This window comes from Parambassis ranga, chromosome 20 (genome assembly GCF_900634625.1).
Source record: "Parambassis ranga chromosome 20, fParRan2.1, whole genome shotgun sequence".
In the NCBI taxonomy this organism is placed as follows: Eukaryota; Metazoa; Chordata; class Actinopteri; family Ambassidae; genus Parambassis; species Parambassis ranga.
In genome coordinates, this window is record NC_041040.1 from 10,735,157 (window position 1) to 10,748,295 (window position 13,139).

The 13,139-nt window shown below is 40.2% G+C and overlaps 1 protein-coding gene across 1 annotated transcript in view; it reads left to right on the plus strand.

The window, feature by feature from the left end:
- The first annotated feature begins 257 nt into the window (after positions 1–257).
- dlgap1b (discs, large (Drosophila) homolog-associated protein 1b) overlaps positions 258–13,139 on the plus strand; it is a 48,043-nt gene continuing 35,161 nt past the window's right edge. The window contains exons 1-2 of the mRNA XM_028432893.1: positions 258–344; positions 11,723–12,845. Coding sequence (XP_028288694.1) covers positions 11,787–12,845 — 1,059 coding nt within the window. The 5' untranslated portion in view covers positions 258–344; positions 11,723–11,786. The remainder of the gene's footprint in view (positions 345–11,722; positions 12,846–13,139) is intronic.

Below are 13,139 nucleotides of genomic sequence, written 5' to 3' on the forward strand. Positions count from 1 at the left end.
TTTTTGGTTTTGCTTTAAAAGCAGGGAGGGTTTGTCTGTTTCTTTCTTTTTTTTAAGAATTGTGTTGTATTGCACCATCTTCCAGCAATTCACCAGCAATGAAATACACTGCAGTCTGAAGTGAGTCAAGAAAAAAGAGCAGGGAGCAACAGCACAGCATGAGCACATGGCACACAGACCAGCACATCAGCCACCAGGGCACCGAAGGAGTGTTGTGATGAATTCTGAAGCACCGACTCTTTTTTTATTCTCCTCAGGGTGGGGAAATGTGCACGCACCAACGACAAGGAGCGTGGAATTAAGCACAGGAGAGAAAAGATGCCGAAGATGAAACAATAAAGAAGGTGAGTTACACTCTTGATACTTGCACTCTACTTGATCATTATATTGGGCACATAGGTACTATAGCTTTGCAAGCAACTTTGGGCCACAGCTCAGTGACCATTTACAAAGTGAATACAAAGCAATATAAGGAAAAGACCTTGATATATGTTGTTTATGCTGCCTTTGAATACCTTTGCTTTTCATACCTGCAGACTCATAATTCACCTTTGACCTTTTCTAAAATGCCTTTTGTGCCACCCGTTATAACCTTTTCGTGGAAACACATATGTCAAGGTTGACAGGCTACCATCAGTGGCAGCAGAAATGAGACACAAATGCCACAGAGTGACAGCAGGGTTAATGACACTGAAAGGGGGAAAGCTGCAGAGATGAGATGAACTGACATAAGAGGGAAAAAAGGGTTCACTGAGGCTGTTAGGATGGCTGTATGTCTTTCCTGTTTGTGCAATGATAACCGGTGACAGAGCAGATGGTGTTGGTGAGATAAACAGTTCAGAAATTGTGTAAAAATGCTTTATAGCGAGTAAAAGTGCTGAACATGTTTACTCTGCCAGACATAAGCTTTAGCACTCTAGCAATGTTTGCAGGCGCAAACAGAAGGGAGGGCAACGGATTTTATAGGACACAAATAAAAACATTAATACTAACATTTTAACCTGACATCATTTAGTGCTCTTGATGGATGGTATACCACATTAGTGATACATCTTGTTCATGAATGTCTGCAAATGACCTGCCTTCTTCTTAATACTTTTATAAATGGAAGGTAATGGATTTTTAATACTTTTAATATTTGCACATATTTTTACCAGCCTGTCTTTGCTCTGCAAAAATAGTAGATAGATGAAAAATGTGTAAATATATCTTTTTAAACAGTGCATTTATAATAAAAAAAAGCAGCTGCAGCTGAATTAGAAAGCAAGTGGCACATCGTCATTCAGTGGTTAATATATAATCAGGCATGGGATCCCATCTCTGGCTCAGCTCTTGTACATGAGCCAACCCTGCACCCTAAGGCCTGGGGCCACTGCCAAAAAGCTGGATTTACTACAAGCACAGCTTACCATTTGAAAACATATCATTGCATTGGCTTGGGTCATCATTGAAGGCTATTTGAAAAGAAGTAATGTTCTTTACCAGCAGACTGTAAGCCAGAGTGTTGTGGATCCCTGGGAAGCTTGGGGGAGGGAGGGAAGGATGCTGCAGCCGATGGGATAAATTGGTTGATAACTGAGGCTGTATCACAGAATTCCTGCTGTGCAGCCATGCTCTTCAATTGAACCATTTTTTTAAGGCTCAAATCTTGATTTTATCCAGTGGAGGCCACATTTTACGTCTTCATAATCAAGTGTCTTTCTTAAGAGTGTGTTTATGGAGATTAGGTATCAAATGAGTGAGTAATTAGGGACTATCAGATTAAGTAAATCTTCTGTCATGGCTTATACTGGCAGTCACAGAGTGGAAATCCTGGGTTGGGTTTAAGGAAAAGACAAAAGTTAAATTAAGGACAGGCAAAGTAGAAAGGGGAGGTGATGAGAATGAAAGAACTGTTTGGGGAAATAACTGGACATGCAGATGGATATTACATAGACTACTGATAGTGTGGAAATGTATCAGATCTCCTCCTTATGGCACATTAATGCAGATATGGAAAGCAGAACACCCTCAGGACTTTCACTTCCACTGTTTCCTGATTACTTTCATTTTATGGCACAAATATGTATACATGTAGGTACAGCATGTGCATCTTTTCCAGATCTCTGTTGTGACTTCCAGTATTGACGAACTGCTTAATGAGATTGTTGGCAGTGCATGCTTAATATTCAGTTGCAAGGTTGATTATTGCAAGCATAATAAATTGCATTTAAATTGTTGTGTTGCAAACATTTATTAAGCTTCTAGCAACATCTCTCTTTTTTTGATTAAGGCATTAATGAGGCCTTAATATATTTTAGCAGAGAGCACAAGGAAACACTCAGCTAGAGCTGTCTTATCTATAAGCACCCCCAGTTCATTAATTCATAATAATACATTTTTGAACAGTTTGATTAAATCCTTTCTTTCTATCGTTCAAAGACTAATTTAAGATTCTATCTCTTTTCTGCTGAGATGAGACTCTGACTGCGGTTCACATCCAGAGCATTTCCTATGATAACATCTAGTGTGTAAAGAGTTCTTTAATGCATTGTGTGTCACCTCAGTATACCACTAAGTTGGGAGGCTGTTATCCGTGTGTACCTGAGCAAATCACGAAATGGGAAGCTAATTTAACTTGCTCAATGAGCGGCACATTTCACAGATCATTTGGCTGTTCATAAAACACTCGACAGCAAATCACCTTTTACACTCTCAGTGCTTTGTCTCTCATGCACAGCCTGAACTGTACTGGGCCAAAAGAAATATATGTTTTTTATGTTTTGTTTTTGTTTTTAAACACAGTAAAAACTAGCTTGATATCACAAGAATTCAAACAGTATATTCACTTTTATAGTAATCTAAATAGCATCAGCTTTTTAATTTTTTGGGGATTTTGTCTGATGAGGGAGAATTTAATTTACAACAAAGATGGAAAATAATCTGGGTAGAGATTTGGCATGATGCCACTATCCAATAACTGCTCAATTGTCCCTAGTATTTTTTGTAAAAGAAAGTAAAGTATAACCACTAAATAGTACACAGCTGCACCGTAGCTGTCACAATATTATTTTACTGTTCGTAAAGTGCATGTAAATGCATCGGCCTTGGATGCATAAATGTAAAGTATTGAACATTTTGCTTTTAGAATATTGTACCACTTAATTCTATCAATGCTAAAATAAATCATATACAAAGAATTAATGAGGTGCAGACATGAACATGCGACTAGAAATCTGTGCTGCAGGAGTTTTTGTCTTTGTCATGTCTCTCCATTTCTTGATGTCTGTTTTCATTTTCCCTCTCCTCCTAATGTGCCGTTATATATATGTTTATATATTTAAATATATATGTTTGTTCTGAACATGTACCCTGAATGACATAACATGTTGACCACAGCTAGAAGCCCTGCAGCCAGCCACTCTATTCTGCTGAGGGAAACAGTGTCAGTAATCTTAGTCTATCAGTCTCTGATGGACTATAGCTGCGCTTGAGTTGACGGAGTCCATTTGACAACATAAGCCTTGTAGTTTCCTTTAAGTTAGGTATTTACATGCCCTCATCGTGTTGCCAAGTTTTGATGTAAGGTCAGCTGGGAGCTAGATGCTAACTGTCGGTACACCGCACTCACCTGTTCTGACACCTGCTCTCTGTGCAGGCAGCATGTTTGGTTGAGGATCAAATCTCTATAACGTGCGGGGAGAGCTGGAGTAATGCCTCCCAGCCTGTGTGTGTGTGTATCCACAGGGTTGTATCTGTATTTGTGTTTGCTTGTCTTGTGTATGTGTGTGTCGCATTGGATATGCGTCGACCAGCACTCATTCGAGAAGACAGTGGGTTAGACCACCCCCCTCCCTTCTTGCTCAGTTGGATCTCACTCCCAGATCTGTCAAGCATCTGCTGATGTGTCCTCGATGTGACATGCCACTCACAGTGAAGGAGAAGCACAAATCATCAAGTTTTTCCCTCCTTCTTTTATCCAAGCACCTCCCATAACCAGTCTGTGACCTCTCCCTCGTACAGAAAGTAAAGCAGATGGAATTAGTGTTAGAGGTGAAGTCAAGGTAATTGTATCCAAAGACCTCAATGGGTTGTCAGCTAATTATGTAAAGCATTTCCTCAACGGAAGCAAAAAGTTTGAATCTGTGTTTTTGTACACTTTTATGTTAATTCATTATAGAAATCACAAATCATTGTTTGGTATAGGGCCTTACTGGCACACTGTTAATACGATATAAAATATATATATTTAGTTATAATAATAACTGTATGGACATTTAAGCATATTAGCACATCAGCTGTGTGCACTTAAGGTCAGCTCTGCTTCCTGACATGTAATTAACTGTAGAGTCACTTGCTTGAAATCACCTGACACTGTGTACGCCTCCGGCAGTCATTTGAAGCTAATGTTGTCTGACAGTGGCAAGTGACTATACAGTGCATACTGTATAATCAAAGTGCATGCTTGTAAACTGATTTTTACCGCACTGAATGTGGGGCTGAATGTTTTCTTTCACAAATGAATACTTAATAATAATAATAATTCTCTGCATGTCATGTACAGCAGAAAAGCAGAGAATTAAAAAACAAGCAGGGCAAAAAGTGAGGTTTAATTGTCCATGTTTGTGCTGCAGAGTGGAACTGGCATTTATAAGGAAACAGTACTCTATCAGCTACAAGGATATGAACACAGCAGAAATGCCAAAAAGAAGGAAACGGTTGCAAGCATTACGCTGAGATTAGCAACTTTTGTTTACATGTGGGTCATGGCTGAGGTTGATGGATGTGCATTCAATGTGTTATATTGCACATGCACAGAGACCCTTTCTCTCCAGGGTTCAATTTAGTTATCATCGTCATAGCATTATACTCTTTACTTCCACATAGTTCAGAATTAGGTGCCCCAGATTTTTATAGCTCCAAAGGGAGAATATAAAGCCGATCTTTATTGTTCTCTGTGAGCACAATGTGCATATCCAAAGATAGGCGGATGTTTTTTTTTTACCTGACGTTTTATTAGTCTCTGTGTTGGCAGGCACAGAATAGCTTTCTGAATGTTAGCGTGTCCCACTTTGAGTCATGATAAAATGCAAAAGGATTGGAGCGCTTACTTTTCATGCAGCATAAAATTATAAAAACTAAAGGAATAATAGGATAATCTGAAGTCTATATCCACCACTCTTATGTACATAGGGTGAGAAACACAACACGAAGTGTGTTAGTAAACTAATGGGCCACATTACCAGGACAGCTTCAGAGCTTCTTGGCACAGATCAGAGGAATGCCAGTTTTTCCCCTGGTGGTGAAGAGTGAAGTCTGAATGAAATATAGATGACTTCAAAGATTCTGTGTTTTCATATTTTTCCCATTACATTTTTCAGAAATCATAAATAGACCATAACTCTCTTGATCAGCAATCAGTCTTCTAAAAAAATAACTAAGAGGGGGATTTGATCATTTTCCATATGTGTCCTGTGATACATGAAGAATAACAAAGGGGCGACTCGTGTTGCTGTCCACACATGTGATACCAAAGCAGATGGTACATATGAGTTCTCATTAGCTGGAGTGAAAACACATTGTTTTCCTCCAGAAAATCCATTTGTTTCCATGGTGATGCTGTCCTCTCTTGTCCAATTTCCTTGGCTGCTTTTTATGGATAGCTTTATTGAACTTTATTTAAAAAGATTAGAGAGGGGGCAGAAAGAAAATAGTAATTTCACATGCTTTCTACTCATATCAAGGTTTGTAAAGGTAGATTATTCAGAAAGGCTAAATGTGACCTTTTATGAATATCGTAATATTATCCTCTAACATCTGCAATCAGTTATCCCTCATGTGTATCACTGTTGCTTATCATAATTGAAATTAACCTAAACTTAGAAAATCCTCAATCACAGAATTTAAAGTTTTAAACTTTCAGTATTCTAATATCCTATAAATAATAGGATAAATTATGATCATATGCTTATATAATGTATGTTCTAAATTCAAACACATCAGTACTGATGCAGTGTTATATCATTACATGACTTGAATACTTCTTTATAATACTTAATTCTGCAATAAGCTTCTCTGCCATTTTCTTGGCTATTTTTATGGCACCACAAGAGGGCACTACCTATGTAAACACTGTTCATTTCAGTCACTACTGTTGTTTACCTGGTATATTTAATGCATGACTACCTGCTGTAGGTATATAAAGTTATGTACTGATGACACAGGGGGGGTTGCTAGCCTCTTCTTTATTGAATTTAGCATGCACTCAAACTATAAATGCATACTTTGCAATGAAAAGAACAGAAAGCAGCTGCCATCTTTGTCCTTGATTCCCACCAATGATGGATTCAACCTTAAGCCATACAATAGCAATCTCAGTGGAGTCATGGCCTTTTGTTATAGAGTCAAAGCTGAGTGTCAGAATCCATCAGTTCAATCTTACTTTTAAAGATCAAGCTATTCTTCATAGAGTACAGTTATTCTTTTGAAAAAAAGAGATTTTTTCTAATCTTTATTTTAATCTTTTTTTATTTCTATTTTACGCATGAAATGTCTTCATGATTCCATCATGGAGATGTCGTTTTCAAGTTCCGCTGAAACAGTGCATAAAAAATCCAGTTAAACAGTTTGTCTGCGGTCTCCCATTTAAATAAAAAGGATAAAATGAAAGACAAATAAGCATTTCAGAACTCAGAATGACAAAGAAATGCACTCCCAGACTGCACAGTCACTCACATAGGATTAAAATGACCTTTAGTTGGTTGAAACCATGGCTGCAACTCTGTCCATGCTTTTGAAACTTTTTTTTTTTTTAAACAAGCGGCAGAAGCTTCTGTGACAGCCACGACAGAGACAAACAACACTGAGCTTTCTCTAGACTTAATGCCTTTGTTAATTTGTTTACCTTGATCAAATACACCTCATCACTGGAAGAATTTGTCTCAGGAATGTGTTTGCCGTGTCCCAAGCTATAACTCAACACAGTCACTCCATTCGTCAGGGAGAACCCTGACAGTCAGCCTAATTAGTTTTGGCATGACAAAGGAGCTGTCTTGCGGAAACCAGAAACATTAATCCATCCAGCGAGGTATGTGGTTTGATAATGTGGCCAATACAGCTTATTAGGGCATCGGGTGAAGATGCATCAATGAGATACCGTAACAGTCTATTTTGTTCTAATCAAGAATGCATTAAAGCATTAAATATAAGTTTGACAGGTTATTTTGTGTACTCTGATAAGTTGCCTAAACCCTGCATACAAATTACATGATGCATTAGGGTCATTTATTGATAGAGTGAAGGTACACTCCCTGTTTATTTTCCGTGTTGTACATTTTTCTTTTTGTAAACCTGTCTCTGTTGGAAAGTGAAAACGTCCCCCCACCCATGAAATGAGAAAACATTTTACTTCTATCAGTTTCCCATATATGCTTTATATTATGCAGACATTCATACATTTTAGGAAATGCATCACTGTAACCAGAAGCAATCATTTGCAGTTTTTCTCCAAAATGTTGGTTCATTCGACGAGCACTGTCAGCAGAGCTTGTCATCTATCATTTAAGACTCATTTTAACAGCAAGACATTAAAGTTAGTGGTGCCCGTCCCCTCTTGACATTCCTAAAAGCCACTTCTACATAATCCGAAAGCAACAACAAAAAAAATTACCTTTTTTTTTCTCAACGGCTTTTTGGCCCCTGGCTGTCTTTAAAAGTGTCTCCAGCATGATTCTCTGGGGGTTCTTTTTTAAAAAGCGCTGTTCACACATTCACAATAAGAATATCCTCTCTGTCACTCTGTTACTGCTTCTCACTGCCAGCTGCAGCTCTCCTGTGTGTGTTCCACATACATAAATATTGGTGAGTTTTGTTGAATATGGTGTCTACAGCAAGATTGGACATTTTGTGTTGTTAAATATTTTTAAGGAGCATTTTATTTTCCATTACATTGATTGTTCCGCTCAGGAAGGCACAATGCTAATTATCTGGTTTATTCTAGAGCATGCTCAATTTTCTTTTTGCACTTTGTATTTAAAGGGTCAGTTCATCCAAATTACTTGTTTTTTTTATTTTGCTAGAATTAGAGGGGGAGATACATAGAGCTTACTTTTGCTTAATTAGTTTTTGTCTGAAACTTCTCCCTAGCTAGATCTGTGGATTGTTTATGTGAAGCCAGACATTGTCTTTGGAAAGCCTCTGTACTGTCAAGCTTTTTAAATGTCATCTTTAAATGCATCGCAGACTCTGTTCTGCAGCTAAACTGTAGCTGTGATGCAGCAGCTTAAAAAGCTGAGAAAATCAAACCAAAGCTGCTTCATACCTGGCTTCACAGGCCATGTGAGTACTGATGGATACGTCTGTTTGTACACCTGAATGTTGTACACCGTGGACTGCATACTGCGTAAACTTTGACACTGTAACATTGTTAAAATCAAACGCAGCAAGTTGTGCAGTTACCCAATCGATAATTGTAATAGTTGACTTGCCAAAAGACCTGCCTTTTGTAGAACCCAAACATTATAAATGTTGATTGTAGTAGGTGTAGGTCGACTACCATTCTTCTTCTCCTTGTGTCACATGCAACCATGTCTCATATCTCATATCTTTATTTTTTATGGTAATATCACGCTGTAACTCCATACATTTTCAGGATCCAAAGCAAAACATCACTAGAAAATACTATAACTTCAATAAATGGAGGTAGGGTGCTGGTTCTGTTGCACAAACAAAGAAACTCACATCCAAGAGCCACATTCACTAAACTGATTTGATCCCTGTGGAGGGTTAATTGGGGATGTCTTGGTGAAAACACTGCCACGCTCAAGAGAAAACCCTCTGGCCTCTATAGAAGCTCTGACGCCTCAAGCTCCTTTTGAAAAGATGGATAGACTACAATGCATACAGCAGCCTTTTATTTTGTCAGCATCAGAAGCTGAAGCCATCTTCTCACGCTAAGCTATATTGATTTCACCACTTTCTACCAAGATGGTTTGCATCGAGTCAATGTACTTTGAATTTACAAAAGCACCTTTATTTGCTTGAGACTCGAAGCTCAAGGTGATGTAAAGAGAGTTAAGAGTAGATTTAACCACGGTAAAGCTGCATCCAAGGTTGCTAAGTAGATGAGGGAAAGGAAAAAATCTATTTTCTTGTTATCTCCTCTGACACGAAAGAGAGGTAGAATCCAATTCATTCTGCCATTCTGATGCAATGCAGGTGTTAATGTACATTAACATTCACAGCCTGCCTTGTTTTATCTACAGCATTTTGTTTGCACACCTTGCTGTTCAGCATACAGTCACTTTAAAAGTGATGAAGAGGTTTTTAGAGCTAGTTCACACAAAGTACAAGGTGCAAGTTGTTTGAGTTTTCTTGTTGGTTTTTATTTGTTTGCTTGTTTCTTTTCTTTTGTGGAACAAGTCATTTTGAGCACCCATTCTTAGCAGAGAATCAATACCCAAACAAAGCAGCATGCAGAGCATCTATACCTAGAGACAACAGGTGTGTGAAGCTTTCAATGGATATATACACTATAAACAAACACAATAATCATGGCAAAATGTTTTACAATCGTGGCATCTATTGAAAATGTGTGAAATGTTCCTTTTAAATATCACATTTTTTTCATATTGTCGTGCAAGACTCTGCAGCTAACTACTTACCCCTATATTTAAAAAAAAAAAAAACATGTCACCTGACTCTGAGATGTCTGCTTTGTCAACTTTTTCAGAAAGAAAGTTAAGTCCCCTACAATCATTGGGTAAATTGTATATTGTGCCATGCATGAACTTGTAGCAACAGCTAATCAGTTGCCGGCATGCCAACCCAAAACTTTACCTCGGTATCTTCAGTGCAGCTCCTGATGTGCTATTTCGCCTTTAGCCTGACCAGACAGGTGAAGACACAACTGGGTCAGTCTGCTACGATGGACATTTAAAATAATGCATAACCACAGCTGTCTATGACCACATGTCACTGTAGACCATACCTGACAGACATGGTAGAACCAGCCCATTCTCACTTTGTTGTTGATAAACTGTGCTTTACAAGCTAGCAACATCAAAATTCAGCATGGTTATGCAGCTTGTCAGGTACACTATGTGTTTTTGTGTCAGTGTGTACGTGTGTGTGTGTGTGTATGTGTTGCTAGCAGGCAGATAGCCAGCATGACCCAACTTCAGCTTTTCAGCTTTAGTGCAGCGCTGCAGTCAGCCGTGCCACAAACACACTGCTGTGGATCACCGCGAGGGGCTTTTATTTAGGTCACATTCTGTGCTTCAGCGGCCAACAGAAGGGATCTCTGTCAACTGCAATGAATACCTTTAGTTAGACACAGCCCACTTTTTTTAAGTGCTCTGCAAGAAGCGGACACTGTGCATGTCTTGTGTGTGCTTTGTGTGAGTTCACTCTTGAGAACAGCAATTGGGGGTGGGGACTGACCCCTCCATATAGTATTTTCCATTTTCACTCTCACAATAAAAGACTAATATATCAGCTTAATTTTCTCCCAGAGTGATATAATCCTCTAGTTTAGTGCAGACGGGAATTGCATGAATAATTTCCCCCGTTTTTCAATTAATCAGTGCACAGTTTACAGTCAAACAAACTAATAAATTGGGCTCACTCAGTATTCATGCATATAAATACATGTTACATGTGCCCTACACTGTGTCCTGTGGTTATGTAAAAACTTGACATGGTATTTCATTGTGCTGCTCTGTCTCCCTTTTTTTATTTACCACTGCAGCCTTTGGTAGTGCATTATAAATCGCAGTAATGAATTGCCTGCTGAGGCCTGGCCACACTGCTGTCACGGTGCTACATTGGGGTGCGTGGGCTCTTATTATTGTCTCGTTAGCTTCAACTCCAGTCCATTGGAAACAGTGTGGGTTCAGCAACTAGCCAACCACAGCCCCACATGGGTAAGGAAGGCAGTTTAAGGGTGCTGATGGATGTCATTGTTTTTATGTCGCCATGTAAGGGAAAGGTCATTTATTGCAGTCGCCTGGACCAACCCAGAAGCTGTCAGCTGGGTTTTACTGGCCAATTAGTTTGCCCCTAGAAGAACTACAGGTATAGAGGGAGAGTGTAGGATCATTTGTTGTGTTTGTGGGTGGGGGATGTGCATGCGAGCACACTGAGCAGGTATACTGTAAAGCAAAAATAAGTGCGCTTTTTTAGTACTGTCTGAGCTGTAGCTGTATTGTTTTGCGAAAGAATGGAGAATTCAGAAAATATTGACCAATTGTGGTGAAATCATTTGAGGATGCTTCTCTCAGATGGCTCTGAGTTCGTTTTACAATACCCTTGAACAAATATAGCACAAACTTGAGCTGGAAATAGATTTGAACTCTTCTTGATACCTCATCTTTGGTTTCTCTATTTCCTTGATCCTCTGTCACTTTTTCATTGAAATCTACCAAAACATAGAAATGGAAGAGGAAGCTTTAGGACAGATCTTGGTGTCAGGGACAACATGCCAAGTGGCTGCTATATTTAGAGATGTTGTTTTGGAATTTTTGAAGGACAAAAATAAAAGGCTGAAAGAGACAAATAGGTCCTGTCAACATCAGCAAGTTTTCTCATCTGTCATGGAGTGCCAAAAAACCTCTTCTTCAAATTAAAGTAGACGAACACGTTAAATTGTGCTTTGTGTGTATGCAAATACAAGATATTTTTAATTCTCTTTTCTGTCTCCCTCTTCTTGTTTGTCCTTTTTTCTTCGTGCTTCTGTGTATTGTAGAGCTAGTTTTGGGGCCTGTGCAGACTTCCTGCGGCAGCAGTTGGATGTGCACGTTGACTGGGGCATGATGACAATGAAAGGCCTGTCCAGCAGCCGCAGTCATCACCACACGATGACCTGCGACCCCTCTTATGACTCTATGACCCTGGGACACTCAGATCATCGGTCCTACTTCCTCAACCCTGGGGAGGGTCATCCTGCTGACCACCCCTGCTACCCCCAGCGGAACTCTTTCCAGTCTGAGTGCAGTGCCTATCCTGATTTGGCCAGCTGCACCTTCCCTCGCAGACATTATAGCTCCCACCATGAGCTGAAGGAGGAGTGTGGTGCTGTGGTGCCTTACGTTGGACCAACAGGGAAGGGAAGTGGAGGAAACAACAACCGAATCCCGTCTAACCTGCTAGAGCAGTTTGAGAACCAGGCACCGTTGCGGCGTGAAGGCTACCACACGCTGCAATACAAACGCACCGCAGTGGAGCACCAACGTAGTGACAGTCCTGGTAGAATTCGCCATCTTGTTCACTCTGTCCAGAAGCTTTTCACTAAGTCCCACTCACTGGAGGGCCCCTCTGGGTCTGGTGGTGGAGGAGGGAGCGGAAGGATGAATGGAAGCAAATCCAGTCCTGATGATCCCCCCTCATCCTCTGGCACCTTAAAGCACAGCAAGCGCAGTAAGAGTAAAGACCGCTCCAAGTCAGAGCCTAAGATGCGCACTGCCATCTCAGGCTACTGGAGCTCAGATGACACGCTGGACCGAGAGGTGTGCCTCTATCATCACCACCGCGGGGGTAGCAGTGGAGGCATGCCCTCTGGAGTCATGACAATGGGACGTCACCCGGATAAATCCCAATCGCAGTACTTCATGGAGTCCTACAACACCATTAGCGCCCAGTCTCTCAAGACATCTCGAAGCAACAACGATGTAAAATGCTCAACATGTTCCGCAGGCAGCAGCGGAGCACTGCAACTGGTGCCGCTCGATGGGCAGGTTCAGCTGAAGAAGAGTTCGTGGTCCTCTACTCTGACGGTGAGCAGAGCAAGAGAGGTCTACCAGAAGGCTTCAGTCAACCTAGATAAAGCTCTAGTGAAAGCCGAGCAGGGACGCACTTGTCACTTTCTACAGGTAGGACTGTTACAACAGCCCCAGCATGTCATGCTTCATACATCATCCGGTGCCAGCTGCTCCCCCATGATTCCTGCATGTTTATCTAAATTTGTTTGTGTGTCTGTGCAAGTGAGAAAGATTGATCAAGAACACAGTGGCCATGCCCCTATCCCATCATTGTTTGCAAAATCATCATATCAGCTGCTCCTTTGCGCCAATGTGAATTGAAGTGTTTATAAGTGATAGTGTGGAGTTTTTGCCAGTGTGGTTCTTCTGCTTTGGTAAATATTTCAAAAGTCACAAAAGTTACAG